Source organism: Ranitomeya variabilis, chromosome 6 (assembly GCF_051348905.1).
Source record: "Ranitomeya variabilis isolate aRanVar5 chromosome 6, aRanVar5.hap1, whole genome shotgun sequence".
Taxonomy (NCBI): Eukaryota; Metazoa; Chordata; class Amphibia; order Anura; family Dendrobatidae; genus Ranitomeya; species Ranitomeya variabilis.
This window is the reverse complement of record NC_135237.1, coordinates 507,286,099-507,308,824: the sequence shown is the minus strand read 5'-3', so window position 1 is coordinate 507,308,824 and position 22,726 is coordinate 507,286,099. Positions and strand designations below refer to the sequence as shown.

General features: G+C 41.1%; 1 protein-coding gene across 7 annotated transcripts in view; it reads right to left on the bottom strand.

Moving 5' to 3' along the window:
• VPS13B (vacuolar protein sorting 13 homolog B) overlaps positions 1-22,726 on the bottom strand; it is a 1,111,190-nt gene that overhangs the window by 907,137 nt on the left and 181,327 nt on the right. For all 7 annotated transcript variants that reach the window (XM_077270879.1, XM_077270877.1, XM_077270878.1 and 4 more), the window contains exon 16: positions 21,313-21,437. In XM_077270879.1, the coding sequence (XP_077126994.1) occupies positions 21,313-21,437 (125 nt within the window). The remainder of the gene's footprint in view (positions 1-21,312; positions 21,438-22,726) is intronic.

Below are 22,726 nucleotides of genomic sequence, written 5' to 3'. Positions count from 1 at the left end.
TCTGCCGGCCGGCAGATTCGGCCGGCGCACTGCGCATGCGCCCGCCATTTTCCAAGATGGCGGCACCCATGCGAGAAGACCGAGGACACCGGGAGGGACACCGGGACTAGGTAAGTATTGGGGGGTGCGATCGGACAGCGGGGGGGGGGGGCAGAGGGGAGGACGGGGGAGGGTCGGATGGGAGAGGAAGGCGCTTAGGACAGGACGGAGGGGTACGGAACACTGACAGCGGCTGCAGATCGCCGCCGTCAGTCAGTGGGGGGGCCAGATCGGGGTCTCCAGCCATGGCAGATGCTATTGCAGCATCGGCCATGGCTGGATTGTAATATTTCACCAATTTTCATAGGTGAAATATTACAGATTGCTCTGATTGGCTGTTTCACTTTCAACAGCCAATCAGAGCGATCGTAGCCACGGGGGGGGGGGGGGGGGCTGAAGCACCACTCCCCCTGTCCCTGCATGTCGGGTGAAATTGGAGTTAACCCTTTCACCCGATCTGCAGGGACGCGATCATTCTGTGACACAGTATATTCGCCACAGGTCGGATTGGCACCGACTTTCATGACGCATACGCTGTGTCACAGGTCGGGAAGGGGTTAAAGTAAAACCTGTCAGAAGGATTTTGTTAAGTAAACTATAGGTATTGTTAGGCTGCTGCTGTTATACTGATTAAAATTATATCTGGGGTGAAGAAATCCATCTTGTGGTTCTTGTGTAATCAGCGGTAGAAGATTTCAGTTAATGAGATGCCCATGCTCCGGGACTGTAGGCAGAGTCTTATCTTGGCACTCTAGGCTAGAAAGACCAAGAAGAGACCTGCCCACAGGCTGCCCCGAAGCACAAACATGCTCCTCATCATAGAGACAGACCATTTGTGCTTCGGGGCGGCCTGTGGGCAGATCTGTCCTTTATTTCTCTGGCTTAGAGCAGAAACATAAGACCCTGCCTACAGTCCCGCCCCGGACCACGGAAATATCATTAACAGAAAACTTGTAACACTGATTACACAAGAACAAGAAGATGGATTTCTTCACCCCCAGCTATCATTTTAATCAATTGAACACTGAAACCTCACAATGCCTGTAGTTTACTTAGCAATATCCTGATGACAGATTCGCTTTAACTTTGTCTTTAAAGTGAACCTGACAAATGCTGCCCAATCCTTGAGTAGCATGTATCAGTCACTGGCTATATGAACTCAGCCAGCTATGTTTGACTCTGAAATACTGCCGGCTATAATCGGACACGCGGGTTCCTGGAAGCTTCTCTATTGTATTGACAGGTTGCTGCTTATTAGAGTTGAGCGAGTTTGTTAGGATTTGGTCGGCGAATCTGAATTTGCCATATTTGTGCCATATTGGTAACCTATTTATGCCGAATGTATGTTTGATGATCGGTTCCGAACATATTCGGTAAATTCTACTCCCATTGACTCTAATGACATTCGGCTGTGTTCGAACAATATTCAATGCCAATCGTATTTGGAACCGAATCCAGACAAATTTGCTCAAAATGTACAGAGAATGGCACAAAATGTACAGAGAATAAAGTGCAAATATTAAAGCCACTAATAAAACTTTTTACTCCAGAAAACTAGAGAAACAGTCAATACCTACACTTCTAACAAATAATACAATTCACTGTTGACTAAATTATTAGGGTTAAACAAAATATTATCTAAAATCAAAGGCATCAATAATACGAACGTAAAAAAAATTGACAATGAAATAAGATGTACTTCTTATATTAGTATCCTGAAAATGTAGTGCACACAGTAACTGTGACTGGGTGGCTTTTAGCGGCTCAACAGTTAGTTAAAAAAAAATGTTTTGTGAAATTCAACAGTCTACAATAATCTACAATTTTGGACACTAATAATACTTCCTTTCAAAGCGCTCAGGGCAGAAATCATGAGTCTGAGATTGTGCATTAAATTGCTGTAACTTTTAATGGTCCCATTAATCTTGTGCGGACAGATCGTTGGGTTTCATGCAGAACCCCTACAACAGGAAATTCTTAAAGCTGCAGAAAAAGCTGGCACAAAATGGATTAGAAAACTGTGAAAATGGGAATATTCGGCAGACATTATTCAGGTCTAGTTGAAGACAGACAGTTACATCAAAGAGCGAGTCTGTGGACGGCTTGAAATCAGCTACAGATTTCCAAAGTCAAAGCAACGAGTAATTCCCTGTCACCTGTTCCCTTGTCAGACGGACTTTACATGCGCTCATTCTGCACAGTCTATTATTTACCCTCTCTGTACAGTTTAAAGGTAAATCTGTGACCAACCATGCAGGATACTTTTCATTCGGGACAAGAACAATGGATTACTCTGTGCATTTACTTGCAAATATAATTCTTACTGGAAAAGAACATTGTATTTTAGCAATATTCAGGTTAACTGACATCTTTTTTGCAATCACACAATATTCTCAACAACAGAAACCTCAAGATAAATTTAGGAGATCAGATACATTTCAGCCACTACAGACATCATTTTGTCACGTACACATAGAGGATTTTGCCAACGGACTGCAGTAAAGTCTTTGGGCCCGATTCATCAAGGCTTTCAATGCAGAATTATTTTTTCCATTTTTTGTAAATTATGGGCGAGCATATAAAGAATGTTATAAAAAAAAAAATACAGTGGGAAAAGAAATACAGGTGCAGCTCACAAAATTAGATTATCAAAAAGTTACTGCAATTTATTTCAGTTCTTTAATACAAAAAGTTAAACTCATATTAGATAGATCACTCTGTTTGTAGTGACTCTATTTCACGTGTTTATTTCTGTTAATGTTGATGATTATGGCTTACAGCCAATGAAAATCCAAAAGTCATTATCTCAGTAAATTAGAATACTTTATAACACCAGCTTGAAAAATAATTTTAAAATCTGAAATGTTGGCCTACTGAAATGTATGTTCAGTAATTGCACTCAATACTTGGTCGGGGCTCCTTTTGCATCAATTACTGCATCAGTGCGGCGTGGCATGGAGGCGATCAGTCTGTGGCACTGCTGAGGGGTTATGGAAGCCCAGGTTGCTTTGATAGCAGACTTCAGCTTGTCTGCATTGTTGGGTCTGCTGTCTCATCTTCCTCTTGACAATACCCTTTTGATTCTCTATGGGGTTAAGGTCAGACGAGGTTTCTGGCCAATCAAGCACAGTGATACTTCCATTTTTAAACCAGGAATTGGTACTTTTGGCTGTGTGGAAATGTGCCAAGTTCTGCTGGAGAGTGAAATTTCCATCTCCAAAAACCTTGTCGGCAGAGGGAAGCATGTGTTCTAAAATTTCCTGGTACATGGCTGTGCTGACTTTGGTCTTGATAAAACACAGTGGACCAAAACCAGCAGATGACATGGCTCCCCAAACCAGTATGTATTGTAGATACTTCACACTAGACCTTGGAAATCAAGGTCCCAGAGTCTGGAGGAAGAGTGGAGAGAGACAATCCAAGTTGCTCGAGGTCTAGTGTGAAGTTTCCACAATCAGCGATTGTTTGGGGAGCCATGTCATCTGCTGGAGTAGGTCCACTGTGTTTTATCAAGACCAAAGTCAGCACATACGTCTACCAGGAAATTTTAGAGCACTTCATGCTTCCCTCTGCCGACAAGCTTTTTGGAGATGGAAATTTCATTCTCCAGCAGGACTTGGCACCTGTCCACACTGCCAAAAGTACCAATACCTGGTTTAAAAACAACAGTGTCACTGTGCTTGATTGACCAGCAAACTCACCTGACCTTAACCCCATTTAAAATCTATGGGGTATTGTCAAGAGGATGATGAGAGACACCAGAACCAACAATGCAGACGAGCTGAAGGCTGCTATCAAAGCAACCTGGGCTTCCATAATACATCACCAGTGCCACAGGCTGATCACCTCCATGCCACGCCGCATTGATGCAGTAATTGATGCAAAGGAGCCCCGACCAAGTATTGAGTGCATTTACTGAACTTACATTTCAGTAGGCCAACATTTCGGATTTTAAAATAATTTTTTCAAGCTGGTGTTATAAAGTATTCTAATTTACTGAAATAATGACTTTTGGGTTTTCATTGGCTGTAAGCCATAATCATCAACATTAACAGAAATACACACTGGAAATAGATCACTCTGTGTGTAATGACTCTTTATAATATATGAGTTTCACTTTTTGTATAGAAGAACTGAAATAAATTAACTTTTTGATGATATTCTAAATTTGTGAGATGCACCTGTATATTTCAGCTTTATTTTTCACAAGACATTTTAAGAAGAATATGCATGATTATTAAGGGCAAACGCTTGCTTTAAAGAGAATTTCCCAGCAATGAAAAATCTTTTCCAAGTAAGCGCAAACCATAAGTAGATCACGGACTGATGGGGCAGGAAAGAGACAAATACTGTCTTCACCTAGAAATGTGCGCAGATCAGAAGCGGTTTCTCCATTTCAACATTGCAGTAAGGTGAGGAAAAAGTATTCAACAGCGAACAAGACGTTCAATTCTTGTGATCTCCGGCAAAAAAAAAAAACGGTTCTTCACTACACTCACTGTGCGAATAAATTTATATACACACTTTAATTCTATTTATATTTAAATGTGCATTAAGCAGAAACACTTATTAGCTTTTCTCATAATGAAGGTTTAATATTTTAACACCCTTACATCTTGTGCTGGGTTTCCATGCATATTACAAATAGCACCAAGCAGTCGATTGAAATCCCAAAGTTAACGTATCGGAAAGGGTTGTCCTAAAATCCAGTTTAATCAGCACTGTGACCACATGAAGAACACGATGACCACATGAAGAAAACATTCTATTGCTTTTCATAATTTCCCTGTGCCCATGTGATCTGTTTATTGCTTTTTGCTGCAAATGTGGGTGAGTTTTGTGTTCATTCCCAGAACAGTCCTCCATGAGCAATGTGACCTCCTCCAGTGATTACTACGTTGCCCATGAGGTCACCGCGCACGTGGAAAACTAATATTGTGGAGCTGTGAAAGAAACTCACTGAACTATGCTCCCATGACCACCTAATAAAAGAACCTCTCTGTTGGAAGTAACCACCAAGAACAAGTGTCAAAAACACAATTTTAAAATTGGGGTACCAGCTAATAATAATAATAATCTTTATTTTTATACAGCGCTAACATATTCCGCAGCGCTTTACAGACATTATCATCACTGTCGCCATTGGGGCTCACAATCTAAATTCCCTATCAGTATGGTCTTTGGAATGTGGGAGGAAACCGGAGCACCCCAAAGAAACCCACGCAAACACGGACAGAACATACAAACTCTAAGCAGATGTTGTCCTTGGTGGGATCTGAACCCAGGACACCAGCGCTGTGAGGCTGCAGTGCTAACCACTGAGCCACCGTGCTGCCCCGTACATAAATATGACTAAATGCAATTTCCACTTTACCATGATATAGTTTAAAGGGAATCTGTCAGTAAGATCGACCCTCCTAAGCCATCTACATGGACATACAGGTGATCCGATGTTTTATTACAGTGTAATCAACATTTTTCTTAATATGCAAATGAGCTGTTAAGATCTATGGGCCAGACATGGATCTCTCTGAGACTCTGCCTCCAGAGATTATTTAAAAGTGTTACCAGTGTGAGACATGTAGATCAGGAGAGAACACTGTTAGTCATTACATGTCTCACATTGGTAATGCCCTGTTTCATTTAAAATAAGCTCCGGAGGCAGATTCTCTGGGAGATTTATGTCCGGCCCAAAGACCTTAAAAGCTCATTTACATATTAGGAAAAACGTGGATTATTCTGGAATAAAACATCGGATTTGAGATATTAAGGTATCATTTTATTCAACTTTCTATGACCTGAATCCCCGTATAGACATCTTACAAGGCCTTTACCAAGGAGGCGTTGCTCAAAGGATAATTATGCATTGCAGCTTAAAGACATATGTACCCAGAGAATCCGGTAAGCCATGACCCCTTGTAAAGACCATAGAACTAAAAATAATAGGTGCACAAAATATAAAGGCCCATGTGTGTCTCTGGGATGGGGAGATGGACAACAAAACTAATATCCAGGGGAGTATCCGGATTAAAACAGGAGCAAAAACTGGACCCTTTTCAACTGGTGACAGGTTCTTTTTATACTACCATAGGATGTGTGTGATTTTTAGAAAAAGCTATTTTTAGTGGGAAATTTAGGGGAAACCCTTTTAAATCAAGCACCTTCATTGGGATAGGATGCTAATCTGTCCAATATCACCATATGCAAGGCTACTTCAGTTAGTAGGGAGCTCTTTGAAAGCTTTGATATACACAGAAGAGTGGAAGGCGGTATCAGATAAGGGCTAATTGTTCAGTGCTAATCTGCACATTTTACCTGCTGTACACACATCTGCATACATCCTGCACAGCTCCCTCTTTTCCCAATCTGATCCGTACTTCCATGTGCTTCCAGGATCATTGGTGAGCCATTGGGGTTAAAAGGCTTGACTGTGAATGCACCAAAGTGTGACAAAAACTCACAGATATATCAGCAGCTCCAGTAATTAAGGCTTATCTGTCCAATGTAAAGGATGTTAGTATGCACATAAATATTTTAGAATCATCCATCTTAAGTGATAAGGATTAATGAAAGCTTTTGTACAGTGTGACCCTTTAAATAAACAAGGAAGTGACATGAGATAAGCCCAGGACTGTGAGATTCTCTCCGCCACATTGCAATGTAGTGAAAGCAAACAACCAAAGTCTTCCCCATAAAGAATATTATTATTACCTAACAAATAAATCCATGGGGAAAAAAAATGTAACATTCAAGGAAACTACTTCTTTATCTATTTGGGCATGGCACAAACTGTTGATTTTTGACCAAACAAGCAAGTTATTGTTTGTTAGTGATTAATAAAAAAAATAATAATGACAACACAGGGAAAAGTTGATGGTTGCAAAGTGCCAGCAATTAATGGCATTATATACGGTAAGTTAGAAAAAAAAAAAGTATGGTGTCTGAGCAAACATCCAAGTGTGACGCATACGAGTCAATTTGTTAAAGTGTTATTATTTCATATTAAAGTTTATTCTTTGACACAATATATACAAGGTCAATTGTATGACAGCGAAGGGGGCTATTGCACAGACCAGAATAAAGTTGAGAAACACCATCCACGAGACTCAGACACACATCAAGTTATATCTGACATGGTTAGAGCCCTTTCACATATAAAAAAAAAAAAAAGTCTTCACAAAGCTTTACTCTATCTTTTTCAATGATGTTCATAACTGCAAATTTAAATTGGTTGTTCAGGATTTAAAAACAAAAATGTCAAAAGAAAAAAAAAAATCTTCTACTCATTTTGTAAATCTGTCACGGCTCCAGTTGGTATTGTCGACTGGTTTTGCAGCTATGACATGATGACCATGGGTCCAGTAATTACTGTTAGAGATGGAAGCACTGCAGCCAATCACTGGACTCAGCAGCTTGTACAGTCTACATTGGAAAGAACCACTGAAGTAAGTGATTAGCAGCAGAACTGTCAATGTTACATCACCGCTGAAACCAAACAACAGAGTGGTGGCGACACAACGTTGGATTAAGGGAGGGTAAGTAAAGTTCAATTTGCTTCTATATAAGTAACTGAATCTGTGGCCAAAAATTTCTTGAAAGGTGACAATCCACGTCCATCATTACAGTATTCCTCAGAAAATAAGGAGATAACTGTCTTAATTTTTCAGAAAGAAACTTTTGTCAATCGCAACATTTTATTCTGTGAGTGATTGGGAGAAGGTGCTGTGGTCAGATGAGACAAAAATTTAGCTTTAGGAAGAGAAATGCAGCCAATGACACAAAGAACATCGTCCCCACTGTCAAGCATGGAGGTGGAAACATTATGTTTTGGGGCTGTCTCGCTGCTAAGGGCACACGACTACGTCACCGCATCAATGGGAGAATGGATGGAGGCATGTAATAATAATAATAATAATCTTTATTTTTTATATAGCGCTAACATATTCCGCAGCACTTTACAGACATTACCATCGCTGTCCCCAATGGGGCTCACAATCTAAATTCCCTATCAGTATGTCTTTGGAATGTGGGAGGAAACCGGAATGCCCGGAGGAAACCCACGCAAACACGGAGAGAACATACAAACTATTTGCAGATGTTGTCCTTGGTGGGATTTGAACCCAGGACTCCAGCGCTGTACTGTAAAATCATGAGTGACAACCTCCTTCCTTCTGCCAGAACATTAAAAATGGGTCGTGGCTGGGTCTTCCAGCAAGACAATGACCCAAAACATACAACCAAGGCAACAAAGGAGTGGCTCAAAAAGAAGCACATTAAGGTCATGGAGTGGCCTAGCCAGTCTCCAGACTTTCATCCCTTAGAAAACTTATGGAGGGAGTTGAAGCTTCGAGTTGCCAAGCGACAGTCTCAAAATCTTAATGATTTAGGCTAAGTTCACACTTGCGTATATCTGCACATCGTATCATCTGCATACACAAATACATGCAAAAATGCATACAAACATATTTACGCAGCGGTTTTATCCGCATCAGCTTATGCATGACGGCAAAAACCCGCTGAGTGTGCATGCGTTTGTATGCATTTTTTGCCTGCGTTTGCGTTTATGTGCATGCGTTCGATTCGATATTTCCAGGAGGACAGGTCTCAATGGGCATGTATCAATCAGTTCCTGGACTTGCACAGATGGAATTATGCAAGCGCATCGAATGCATGCTTACGCAAGGACATGCATACGCATGCGTTCCCATAGACAGTAATGCATTTTTTAACGCATTCATCCGCATGCGCATGCCTGCGTTTATTTTACGGATTTTTAACGCCTCAAAAAATGCAACATGTTGTGCTTGCTGTACCCGCCGGGCACCGTGAAACGACGCATGCATACGCAAAAGCATGTGAACGAATGCAAATGCATGTCCATGCGTACACCATGTTAAATATATGTACACATGACGCATACGGATGTATTCAGATCAAATGCTGCGCGAACAGACGCAAATGTGAAACTAGCCTTAGAGATGATCTGCAAAGAGGAGTGGACCAAAATTCCTCCTGACATGTGCGCAAACCTCACCAACTACAAAAAAAAGTCTGACTGCTGCGCTTGCCAACAAGGGTTTTGCCACCAAGTATTAAGTCTTGTTTGCCAGAGGGATCAAATACTTATTTCTCACTGCAAAATGCAAATACATTTATATGTGATTTTCTGAATTTTATTTTTGAAATTCTATCTCTCAATGTTAAAATTAACCTACCCTTAAAATTATAGACTGGTCATGTCTTTCTCAGTGGGCAAACTTACAAAATCAGCAAGGGATCAAATAATTATTTCCTTCACTGTATTAAAAAATAATTAAAGGAAAATAATCCTGGACTAGCAATTTAAAAGAGTCGGAAAAGATGTGTATGCTGAACAAGTGCTACACTTCATACAAACAACCAGCTTAGGTTACGTTTACGTATCCAGTAATTATCGTATTATTGGTTTTGTATCCGTTTTTGGATGAAAAAAAAAGCAGAGGATCCATTCATTGGAACAGAGAAGTACATTTCTGACTACAATCCAGCTACTATAAGTTTTTTAACTGGATCAAAACAACGTAGTCTGAGCAACTTTTATTCTTTGGCAGAAAATATTGAATAGCAACTGGATATATATTTTTTTTTAAGTTGACATTTTTGGGAAATGAATAAAAAGGGACGGCATCTCATGTCATCCCTTAAAGAATCAATTTTTTAAGCACACATGCCCAAGACACTGGAAAAACAGATCCATTAAAAGTGGAACAAAAACAAATGCAAAACGGGGCCTTAAAGGGAATCTAGCATAACGATCGTGCCCCTAAACCTCATCATGTAGCTCTTTGAAAGAGAAGCTAATCTATAACTTCATTTAAAAAATCTGATGCTCCATAATCAAAAACTCTATGTTTTAATACATATGCAAATAATGCTTAAAGTGAACCTGTCACCCCCAAAATCTAAGGTGAGCTAAGCCCACCAGCATCAGGGGCTTATCTACAGCATTCTGTAATGCTGTAGATAAGCCCCCAACGTTTCCTGAAAAATGAGAAAAAGAGGTTAGATTATACTCACCCAGGGGTGGTCCCGGTCAGGTTCTGGTCCAATGGGCGTCGCGATCTGGGCCTCTCATCTTCTTACGATGATGTCCTCTTTTTGTCCTCATGCTGCGGCTCCGGCGCAGGCGTACTTTGTCTGCAAAGTACTGCAGTGCGCAGGTGCCGGGAAAGGTCAGAGAGGACCAGCGCCTGAGCACTGCAGTACTTTGCTCTGCCCTTATTACAGAATGCTGCAGATAAACCCCTGATGCCGGTGGGCTTAGCTCACCTTCGATTTTGGTGGTGACAGGTTCCCTTTAAGTGCTTTGGGTGTGATCAGAGCACTTCTAGCAGCTCTGCCTCCTTGTCTGTATTCCTATGTAGAGACAACTTCTCATCTTGACTGACAGCTCACTGGATGTTGATTGTGACTATAGATTATTGCATTGTCCACACAGGTCGGATATGCTTCAGATTTTCAATACGAATTTGCTGGACAGAAAATCTACATAGCCTTACGGTATCAGCAAAATGGACGAGCTTTTACCAAGCTGTGTACAAAAATGTCAATTTATGCTGGCAATATTCACTATGGATTTCACTCTGTATTTAGTGAAATCTGCAGCGAACCTGTAAGCGCAGCCTAATTTTTCCCCCACTTGATTTTGTGTATCGTGGGCACCTCCAACAGTCACCTTGCAAAATCTTAACCAAATCTTGATGCAGAGTTGAAGGGAGACTGGAAATAAATTTAATTGATCCATAATACAATCAAAAATAACCATGGAAAAACCTCAAGTAAAAATTGCAGTATGGGGGAAAGAAAAAGGAAAACAAAAAAGAGTAAAAATAAATCACAAAACATAAAACTCCCATAACCATAAAAAACATAAATAAACAAAAGTGGTGGGAGACAGTCGGAACGCTTTCTCACGCGCTTGTTTACTTGTATGTCACGTTTAGAGAACATTGCTTATTAATTTAAAAGAAGGAACCCAGGGCTGCAGCGTTGCAACTTAGTGTGGAATGTGTATGGAAGACACCACAATCGCCGAGCTTAGATTTTGATTTATGTCAGAAATAAAGTTGGGATTTTCACTGTTAACTCAAAACATACCACCTGAGGGATTCCATAACAGTTCATAAAATGTCTTTCTTTTTTTTTATATAATAAAAAGAAAAAAAAACAGCATAAAACAAGCTACATCAGCCTGTGATAAAAATATTCTCAAAAAAAAAGAGAGAAGACAGAAACATGTGTAGCATCATATGTGCACTGTGAGAACGAAGAAGGGATGGACGGTCCAGAACGGCAAATAAAGCAGGTGGTATAATTTCGAGGAGTGACTCAGAGTTTAATGGCATTACCAGGTTATTCTAGCAAACTAATTCTCGCTAACTGCACGACTTCAATGGAGTTCTCAGCGCTCACGCTGACTTCGATTTAGTTCAAGTGCCATTTGATGTATTTCATCTGGAGTTTTATTCACTTCAGGCTACACTTCATTTGAGCGGCTGCTGCTCTGCTCATTTATTTCTCTACTTTATTACTCGTGCTATGCTATTGTTGAGTTTACATAACGGACTGGTGCCGGCCGCTGTTTAGGTTTACATGGAGGTGTCAGTGCTGCTGACAGACACAGAACATGGCAAGGAGACAGATACGAGCAGAAGATGTGTCAAATGTTCCACACGTCAGCCTGCTCAAATTCTAGGCAGATTATCTTGTTTCTATGTCCTGGTGGAAGAGAAGAATGACCTAATACTTTTATACACTTAAACACACATATACATATAGATATACACATAATATACACAGTACAGACCACAAGTTTGTACACACCTTCTCATTTAAAGAATACAATTTATCCAAATTGTACATTCACAACTGAAGGTATCCAAACTATGAATTAACACATGTGGAATTATATACTTAACAAAAAAGTGTGAAACAACTGAAAATATGTCTTATATTCTAGGTTCTTCAAAGTAGCCACCTTTTGCTTTGATGCTCACTACACAGGGAGTCCGCTGTAGTCACTACCCAGCACATTGACAGCCTGCTCTGCGCACACTGTGTTGTAAGCGGTAACTGTATTAACCCCTGCACCGCCCCAGTGACTGAAGCGCGTGGCTGTAGAGGAGGATATAGCTTCATTTTCTTTCTGTAGCTACACTAAGTCGGTTAAAAGTCCTCAAGCCTCACAAACCGTTCCACAACAACTGAGAACATTACCACTCATGTTCTTGATTTCCCATATAATAGTTCTTACGTGAGCTCAAACTTCTTTTATTGTCATCCAAGGAACAAGCAAATTATTCCAGATTAGACCAGTATGGCGTTTCTTCACCCAGAGCAGTCGAGTTTTAGATAACTCCCCTCCCGGTTGTCACTGACGTTCACATGTCCAGTAATCATCAATTAGAACGGATACAGCAACAATATGTTAACAAAAATGTTGGGCAGACAACTTTTTTGTCGAGCTAAAAAAAAAAATGATTTCAAATGGATCAAACATTTTTGTAACATTGAAGTCAATGGGAAACTGATCAGTTCAGTAACTGTTTTTCTTTCATTAAAAAAGGATACTTTTTTTTAATTACTGGATCAGTTTCAACTGGAACAAAGCAGATGGATAATTAGCGGATCAATTTTCAATAGACTTCAATGTTGAAAAAAAGTGGATTCATTTGAAATTTTGAAATCATTTTTTTTTTTTTTTTTGCAGGACAAAAAAAGTTGTGTCTGCACAACTTTTTTGTTAATAAATTGCTACTGGATCCGTTCTAACTAATGATTAGAAAGGATCCAGCTGCAGTCTGTTGCCAAAAAAGTTGTGCAGACATGACTTTTTTTGTCCGCTTTTAAAAAACGAACTTCAGCTGGATACGTTTTATCTTTCAACATTGAAGTCTATGGAAAACGATTTTTACTTGCTGCATCAGTTCACATGTCCAGCAGTAAAGATTTATTTTTCCACCTCCAGTAAGCAAAATATGGATCCGTTTCAAACTGGAGAACAATGGATGGCTAATTAACGGATCCGTCTTCCATAGACTTCAATGTTAAAAAGAAAATGAATCCAGCTGAATCAGTATAAAAAAAAAAAAAAAAAAAAAAAAAAATTTTGCCACCAGATTGCTGCTGGATTGACTACTAAACATGTGAACATAGTTTTAAAAGTGGTTGGTCCTCTATAAAAACATCTTCCTAATCCACAAGATTCTTACTATTTTTTATTATTATAGCGCCATTAATTCCATGGTGCGTTACATGTGACATAAGTTGATAAGTTGTTATACACTGGGTTCAACCACTGGGAGCCCCCAGTAATTCTGAAAATAGGTTCCTCGAGTCCTCTGCTTGAACAAATCAATGGTCATGCATGTGGACCACCTTCACTATCTATGGCGGTGATGGAGACAGATGAAGAACAGTGCTGGGTCACCTTCATCACTCCTGGAGGCAATGAATGGAACAGTGGCCAGCTCCATACTGGAGAGAAGCTGCTGTGTGTTATCCACACAAATCTTGCATCTGCATTATCTAATGCCTCCATCACACCAGCATATTTAATGAATTATGATTAAAAAAAAAAAGTAAAAAAAACAAACAAAACTAATTTGCAATGCACATACAAACTTCAGTATAGGGTACAACACTATTGTTACAAGACCATTACTAAATATAAGATACAACCCCATGACATCCTATCGATACTTCCAGCTGCAATCTGCTTTCCTTTCAAGACACATTAATGAACTTGCTACCATGTTTTAAGACAAGTAAACTAGGTGGCATTAAGTGTTAACTAGCTAAAAAAAACCTCTTGCAACAGAACCTTAAAATAACACTCAACAAAGGTGTCTGAGATGATCAGACCTTCAGTCATGGTCCAAGCAGGATACCAACTGAATTAACACTTTACACAGCAGGGGTGATGACAAAGTCACAGGGTAAACAAGTCGGAGCTGTGTAACAGTATGCCAAAGGAGTGGTTGAATCCGCAGGGAGCCTTGTTGACCTCATAGCTAGGCCCGCCACCCCATCCTTCAAATTAAGGTCTTCTAATAAGCTGAATTTATCCTACTCTTGTGCACAAAAAATTGCAGACCTGGATTAAATGGGCTATCTTGTATAAAAAGTGTTCACATATTTCTTTGCAGGTAGCGCTGATAAATTATAGCAGCATTGTATAAATATATAAAGATTGCTAAATAACCACATTGAGTAAATCGAATTTTTTATTGCTAAGGCTATATGCACACATCACGATTTCTTGCAGAAATTTCCTGAACAAATCCGGACATTTTCTGCAAGAAATCCGCATGTGGATTTTTCGCGGAAAAAAACCCGCAACATATGCACAAAAATTGTGGATTTCATTCTAAATGATGGGATGCATATGTATGCGTATTTTAAGCATTTTTATAGCGAGAAAAAAAAAGCGAAAAATCCGCAACGTGTGCACACAGCCTAAATGTGCCAATGTGATCATGTCATCAGGACAGACTGGAGAAGTAAATAAAACAACAGAAAGCAGAGATCTCGAAAACTGAACTGATATAGAAAGTATTTTTTAAAAATTGCATAAAGCTTCATTATATAAAGAGTACCAGTAATCTTTATTTGCTGAACATGTAATACTCATTTATCATCGGTTAGGAGAAAGGGTAGGGAACAGTGCTAGCAGGTTCATCTTAAATGACAAACTAAGAAAATGCAAATTCTAAACAAAATTATCATATTCATAACAGTAAGAAGATTCACTTAAAGTACAAACAGCCATGTACAGTGCCTTGAAAAAGTATTCATTCCCTGTGAACTTTTCCACATCTATTCACGTTACTCTCACAAGCTTAAATGTATTTTTTTGGGATTTTATATAATATACCAACACAAAGAAACAAGTATTTGTGAAGTCTAAAGAAAATAATCCATGGTTTTCTAATTATGTTAAAAATATAAATCTGAAAATTGTGATGTGCATTTGTATTCAATATTTTGAATGGCCATTTTTGAGCCCTCTTTTTTGCACACTCGTTCTCGCTCAGTGAGATTGCATTTAGGTGTCTGTGAAAGCAATTTTCAGGTTTTGCCACAGATTCTCTTTTTTTTTTAATCAGATAAATTTTTATTAAGGAAAAACAAATATAACAAATGACATCAAGCTGTTATTCACAGATAATCATATATTTTATGAACAAAACTCCCCCCCCCATCCCCCCCTTCGAGACCCCTTTAATGCCTTCCCAATTTCCCATCCGATATTCCTTCCCCAATTCAAATACAATTGTATAGTATGAACATCATCTATACCATTATGCATCCTCCCCACAATTCTAATTCCATTCTATCCATGGCTGCCATATCTTTTGAAATACATCTAGTTTATTTCTCTTAGTATAGATACCGTATTTTCCGGCGTATAAGACGACTGGGCGTATAAGACGTGACAGAAAAAAGACTCGCACATCCTAACTAGTGTGAATAGGTGCATACCAGGAGCAGCTACCTCCATACATAAATATACAAAAAAGGTTGCACTCTATCGTGCCAAAGCATGTCTAATATGGAATACTTGAAATTTGAATAGCAAAATGGCTTTTGAACATTAGAAAATTATTTAAGAGACGCTTAGCACATAATTTGATATAATCAAATAGTGTGTGCCCATCAACCGACGTCAAGGTGGTCTCATAAACTGATGGGTCCCTGACCTCCCTGTCCAAATGTGAACACTTTCCAAAGGCCAATGGTAAGTGTTCACATTTGGACAGGGAGGTCAGGGACCCATCAGTTTATGAGACCACCTTGACGTCGGTTGATGGGCACACACTATTTGATTATATCAAATTCTGTGCTAAGCGTCTCTTAAATAATTTTCTAATGTTCAAAAGCCATTTTGCTATTCAAATTTCAAGTATTCCATATTAGACATGCTTTGGCACGATAGAGTGCAACCTTTTTTGTATATATATGGGCGTATAAGACGACCCCCCAACTTTACCAGTTAAAATATAAAATCTTCTTAAAAGTCGGGGGTCTTCTTATACACCCTATGTCGTCTTATAGGGCCGGTGAATATGTGCCTTTTTGGGGGGGGGGGGGGGGGAGTGGTCCTGATGACGACGAGGGGGCGTCTCACAGGAAAGTGAGTATCCCCCATTACCTCATCGTAGCGCTGCAGCGTGGGGTCTCTGTGCTGGGAGCGGCGGCTGCTGTGCTGTGGGGCGGCAGCTCCTCTTCTGCAGTGTGGGGCCTCTGGTGCTGTGGGGCGGCGGCGTATCTTCATGCAGTCGGGGCTCCTCCGGCATCGCAAAGCTCGGAGGCCCCGCTGGCAGCTCCATCGGTACAATGCGGTGGCCTCCGGGAAAATGGCCGCTGCTCAGATTCAGATCTCGTCCCGAGATCTCGGGAGACGAGATCTGAATCTGAGCAGCGGCCATTTTCCCGGAGGCAGCTCAATAGGTGCAATGCGGTGGCCTCCGGGAAAATGGCCGCTGGGGGCGGCGCATGCTCAGATTCAGATCTCGTCCCGAGATCTCGGGAGACGAGATCTGAATCTGAGCAGCGGCCATTTTCCCGGAGGCAGCTCAATAGGTGCGATGCGGTGGCCTCCGGGAAAATGGCCGCTGGGGGCGGCGCATGCTCAGATTCAGATCTCGTCCCGAGATCTCGGGACACGAGATCTGAATCTGAGCAGCGGCCATTTTCCCGGAGGCCACCGCATTGTACCGATGGAGCTGCCAGCGGGGCCTCCGAGCTTTGCGATGCCGGAGGAGCCCCGACTGCATGAAGATACGGCGCCGCCGCCGCCCCACAGCACCAGAGGCCCCACACTGCAGAAGAGGAGCCGCCGCCCCACAGCACAGCAGCCGCCGCTCCCAGCACAGAGACCCCACGCTGCAGCGCTATGATGAGGTAATGGGGGATACTCACTTTCCTGTGAGACGCCCCCTCGTTGTCATCAGGACCCCCACCCACCACATACACCCGGCGTACAAGGCGATACCCGGCGTATAAGACGACCCCCGACTTTTAAGAAGATTTTCAGGGGTTAAAAAGTCATCTTATACGCCGGAAAATACGGTACTTTTTTTCCAATAAAATTATATGATCCGCCTGCGTAAGAAAGTCTCGTCTAGTCGGCGGCTCCTCCCTGATCCAGAACCGAGCTATCAATTTCCTCGCTATGAATAACAGTCTAGCAATCGCCAGTTTAACCATAGATACCACTGCTATTTCTTCCACATAGCCTAATATACAGACCAAAGGGTCTCTGGGAATGACACATCTATATACCAATTCAATCCGATTCAATACAGCTGTCCAGAAGGCCGACAATCTAGGGCAGTGCCACAGCATGTGTAACATGTCTGCCTGTTCCTGCGAACATCGTGGACACTCGGAATCAGACCCCAAACCCATCTTGAACAGCCTATCGGGAGTTCTGTAAGCTCTATGAATCACATATAATTGAGACATGCTCCCAGGTTCGCTCATAGAGATCTTAGGGTACTGTCTCACAGTGGCACTGTGGTCGCTACGACAGCACAATCCGGGACGTTCCAGCGATATACTTACGATCTCGCTGTGTCTGACACGCTACTGCGATCAGTGACCCCGCTGAGAATCGTACGTTGTAGCAGATCGTTTGAAACCTTCTTTCGTCGTCAAGTGTCCCGCTGTGGCGGCATGATCGCATCGTGTAACAAAGGTGTGCACGATATTGTATACGATGTGCGCACAGTAACCAACGGCTTCTACATCGCAAATACGTCATGAAATTATCGCTCCAGCGCCGTGCATTGCGAAGTGTGACCGCAGTCTACGACGCTGGAGCGATAATGGAGCGATGCTGGAGCGTCACGGATCGTGCCGTCGTAGCGACCAAAGTGCCACTGTGAGACGGTACCCTAAGTCACATATTCTAAAATGGATTCCCACCTATCATCATTTATCTCTCCCAATTCAGCTTCCGATTTCTCTCTAGACTTGATGGGATGTTTGACTAGAAAGGTGAATAATAAATCTCTATACACTTCTGAAATTGCCCCCCTTGTCCCGCTGTTCTCCAAAATGGAAGCCAGCGTGATATCAATCTGGATCTCAACATTGAGACCGATACGCATGCTGAATTCTTTTAGAATGATATAAATTTAAATGTGATAACTGGAATTCTGTTTGTAACTCCACGAATGACTTAAGTCCCCCTTGACCCAGTAGCTGACCCATCTTTCTAATTCCTGCCTCTCTCCATGGCCCATATCCTTCCATTTGCTTAAATTCTTGTAAGTTTATATTATCCCATATAGGAGAGTATTTGGTAAGGCCCGTGACACCCCTAATCTGTATAACTTTTCCCCATACCTTATGAATTAGGAGAACAGTAGGAAACCGAGAACCCAGTTTCAAAAATTGCCTTGCCACAGATTCTCAATGGGATTTCGGTATGGACTGTGACTGGGCCATTCACACACATGAATATGTTTTGATATAAACCATCCATTGTAGCTCTGGCACAATGTTTAGGGCCGTTGGCCTGCTGGAAGGTGAACCTACGCCCCAAGTTTTCCTCCAGGACTGCCCTGTATTTAGCTCCATCTATCATCCCATCAACTATTACCAGCCTCCCTGTCCCTGCTGAAGAAAATTAACCCCACAGCATGATGCTTCTACCACGATGTTTGACTTTGGGGATGGTGTTTTCAGGGTGACATACAGTGTTAGTTTTCCACACCACATAGCATTATGCATTTAGCCTAAAAATTGCCACTTTGATCTCATTTGACCAGAGCACCTTCTTCTATATACTAGATCAGTCTCCTACATGGCTTTTTGCAAACTGCAAAGGGGACTCCGTATGGCTTGATTTCAAAAATGCATTTCATCTTGCCTCTCAAACATAAAGGTCTTATTAGTGGTGTATATGACTAATATTTGTCCTATGAACAGATTCTCCCACCTGAGCTGTGGATCTCTGCAGATTCTCCAGAGTGACCATGGGCCTATTGGTCGCTTCTCTATTGAGTGATCTCCTTGCTTGAGATGTCAGTTAGGTGAACAGCCATGTCTTGTTAGATTTGCAGTTGTGCCATACTCATCCCATATTTGGATGATGGATCGAACAGTGCTCCGTGAGATGCTCAGAGCTTGGGCTATTTCTTTTTTCTTTATAACCTAACCCTGTTTTAGCCTTCTACACAATTTTATCCCTGACCTGTCAGGTGTGTTCGTTGGTTTTCATGATGCCGTTTCATCCCTAATCTTCCACAACAAACCTCTGAGGCCTTCACAGAACAGCTGTAGTTATACTGAGAAATGATTACACACAGGTATACTCAATTTACCAATTACGTGACTTTTGGAGGCAATGGGAGGGTATCAGACTACAGGGGGGCACGTCACAATTTTCAGATTTACATTTTTAAAATAATTAGGAACTCATGCATCATTTCCTTTACACTTCACAAATACTTGCTACTTTGTATTGGCATATCACATAAAATCTCAATAGAATATATTTAAGTTTGTGGGTGTAACGTGAAAAAATGTGGAAAAGTTCATCAGGTATGAAAACTTATTCAACGCACTGTATTTCTCAGGATAGACACATCAGACCATAACGGAGGAATATAATAAAGATACAGCGCACAGGACACCTGCATACAAGTCTGGCATCATAACCATGAAATAAAGGAATTTTACATATTGACTTTTTGGCTACTAGAACCACTGTAAGATTAAAGTGCTTTCCTTGTGAATACATAATGTTAGAAATATTGTACAACTCTAGTATAAAACACAAAACTAAGACAGCCAGAGTAAAAAACAATGTAGTCTGGAAAAAGGCCAGATGGCTATCATATCCTTTTTTATATCTATGGTTCTGGTTCAAAGTTCACGTCTGTGTTTAAACACTTGCATGTTACGTTGAAACTCAAGTATTGAGTGTTTTCTTGCCAATATATATAAAAGCTGCAGAGGAAACCAGAACCCCAATATTATCTGCTATTCTTTTTTATCTAGAAAGAAGACAGAGACGTCCCGTGAAGCTGTATGAAAGCCATCAACATAGGGGGTCCGCAGGAATGGAGGCAATCGTAGACTCATGCTGATTAATTAGGACAGCAATGGGATTTAACACCTACTGACTAACTTCTGGCATGGTAAACCTGGCTCCGCTCATGTTTGTAGATTAGATCAGGTAACAGGGCAAAAGATTCTTCTGCACGGTCAGAATTCATGTGTGATCAGTAAAATGATGAGAGACGTCAGGTTTTACGTAGGGGAAAAAAAACATTTATCAAGGCCAAATATCTTCCCTGTGGCCCAGCGTCTTGCAGTCATGACACTTTCGGGCCATGTTCCTGAGTTGCATAAATCATCCATTTTTTAAGCAGTATTTTTGGGGGAATGAAAAAATCTGCTACGTTTATCTTTTAAAGCAAAGATGATGTAATTTTTTGAAAGCTATAGCCGCTATTCATCAGCACCACTGATATTCATGCCGGTATTGATGGAGTCAGATGATCCTTATTAAAGGGATCCTGTCAGCAGGATTGTGCACAGTAACCTACAGGCACTGTCAGGTCGGCGCCGTTATACTGATTACAATGATACCTGGTGATGAAATCAGTCTTGTGATTCTTGTTTAATCTTTATTTTTAGTTTTGTGTTAATGATAAGCTCGTGCTCCAGGCGGCCTGTGTGGGGTCATCATGTGGTGCTCTGATTTTATATTCATGTCTATGGCTTCAGACAGGTCACTGATCCCTCACTGACCTGACCCTTATTTTATAAATAAAAATTGAACATCAACCACAAGACGGATTTCATCACCAGGTATCATTTTAATCAGTAAAACGGCACAGACCTGACACTGTGTGTAAGTTACTCAGCACAATCCTGCTGACAGGTTCCTTTAAATTAAAATGTGTACATCTGTAAATGAATCAGAAACATCTGACGTGGCGTACGCTTCGCACCAAATCTTACTCCAGTCAGGGACTAGAGTAAGATTTGGGGCACACTGTCCATCATCAAACAGAAGATGTGTGACATCGCGGGTCCCACCTCAGCGAAAAAAAATATGCAACTTTTCACAGCGACTTATGCCAGAATTCTAGTGCAATCGCTTTGATGATCTGGGACATGTATGCCGAAGGCTTCTGCAGAGATGAGCACTTTTTTCATATTGTTTTTGTATATGGGAACAAGTACTCAAAGAAATGTATATAATGCACTTACCAATGCTGTGGGAGCCTAAGAAGTTTTCCAAACAAAGCCGTGCTAAAGGCAGGTATCACTGGGACAGGGGGGTAGCAGGTTCCTTTGCTGTCCAGGTACGTGAGCCCAGCTTGAAACCCAAACATCTGCAGCAAAATAAAGTAGATGTTATGTATAGTTCCAGATGTATGTGACAACAACCACAGCAAGTTATACCGCTAAAGGGCTGCAATAAGGATATTCAGCACGGTGACACAGTGATTAGCAGCGATGACTTGCAGCGCTGGGATAGATGAAGGGTGACATCTGCATGGAATAATTTGGAATTTACATTACAAGTCCCAATGGGGACAGGGACTTATGAGTGATGACAAGCTGTTTGGATTACTGTGAAGAATATAAGTGCTAAATACCTGAATTAAATATATATATATAGACACACACAAAGCGGGTACATGGCACTTGAAGGCTTTAGCGCCGCTCTAAAACTGGCAGGATGTGCCCAGCTACAGGCCCTGCGCTTTTTCCATGCTGTAGAAGCAAAGCTGCCTCTGCTCACATCATGTCTGGACTAGCTGAACGACCATGTGGCTTATCTAAACTATGAATCTAAAGGGGTGCACCGTCCCCCCCCCCCCCTATCAACCAGGAATCCGGGAGGCATAGGAGCGGTGCGCTCCTGAACACATATGATTAGATCACGCCATTAAAAACTTTAATCATGCATAGTGAAACAAATAGAGGAGATTGAAGGGCATGCAGCAGATTTTCATATTTGTAGCATGCCAAGAGCATTAATGTTGAGATTTCGCACTAAGAATACATCAAAAGTCATATTTTAAAGTGCATCCACACCTGTCACCCGCAGTCATTAAATGGCCGCTGATCGGCAGTCATTTACTGGCCTGTTTAGGCAGGCAGACCAGAATTTGTATGTGTAAAGAACGATCAATAATATAATCGATCGTTCTAGGACATCTTAGAATAGAATATTGTGGTTATCGGCAGCACATCCACTGTTTACACAGGACGATGTGCTGTCGAGTACAATGATTTTGATTTCAGCATGAGCAATCCAATCAACTGACTAACAATGGGTTTGCGCATTCTCCGGGTGATGGCCAGAACATCAAGCTAATTCGGGTTATGCCATTCTTTAATGGCCAGCATAGTTAATAGTCAGAGGTCATCTGTATTTCTATTTATTTGTGTGTTGAAATTCATTAAACTGCAAGTCTTGCTCAGGTGTACACTAAGCCTGTGCACTTATTACACTGCAATACTACATTTCTCCTCTAGTGGCCACTGCAGGAGAAATGGGCAGCTGTAGATTAAGATCAAAGGATCATGACTATCAGTGATTGTCAGTGATGAGAAAACCCCATGAAGAATACACAATGATAAAGATTTGATAAGTTATGGTTTTATTAAGAGT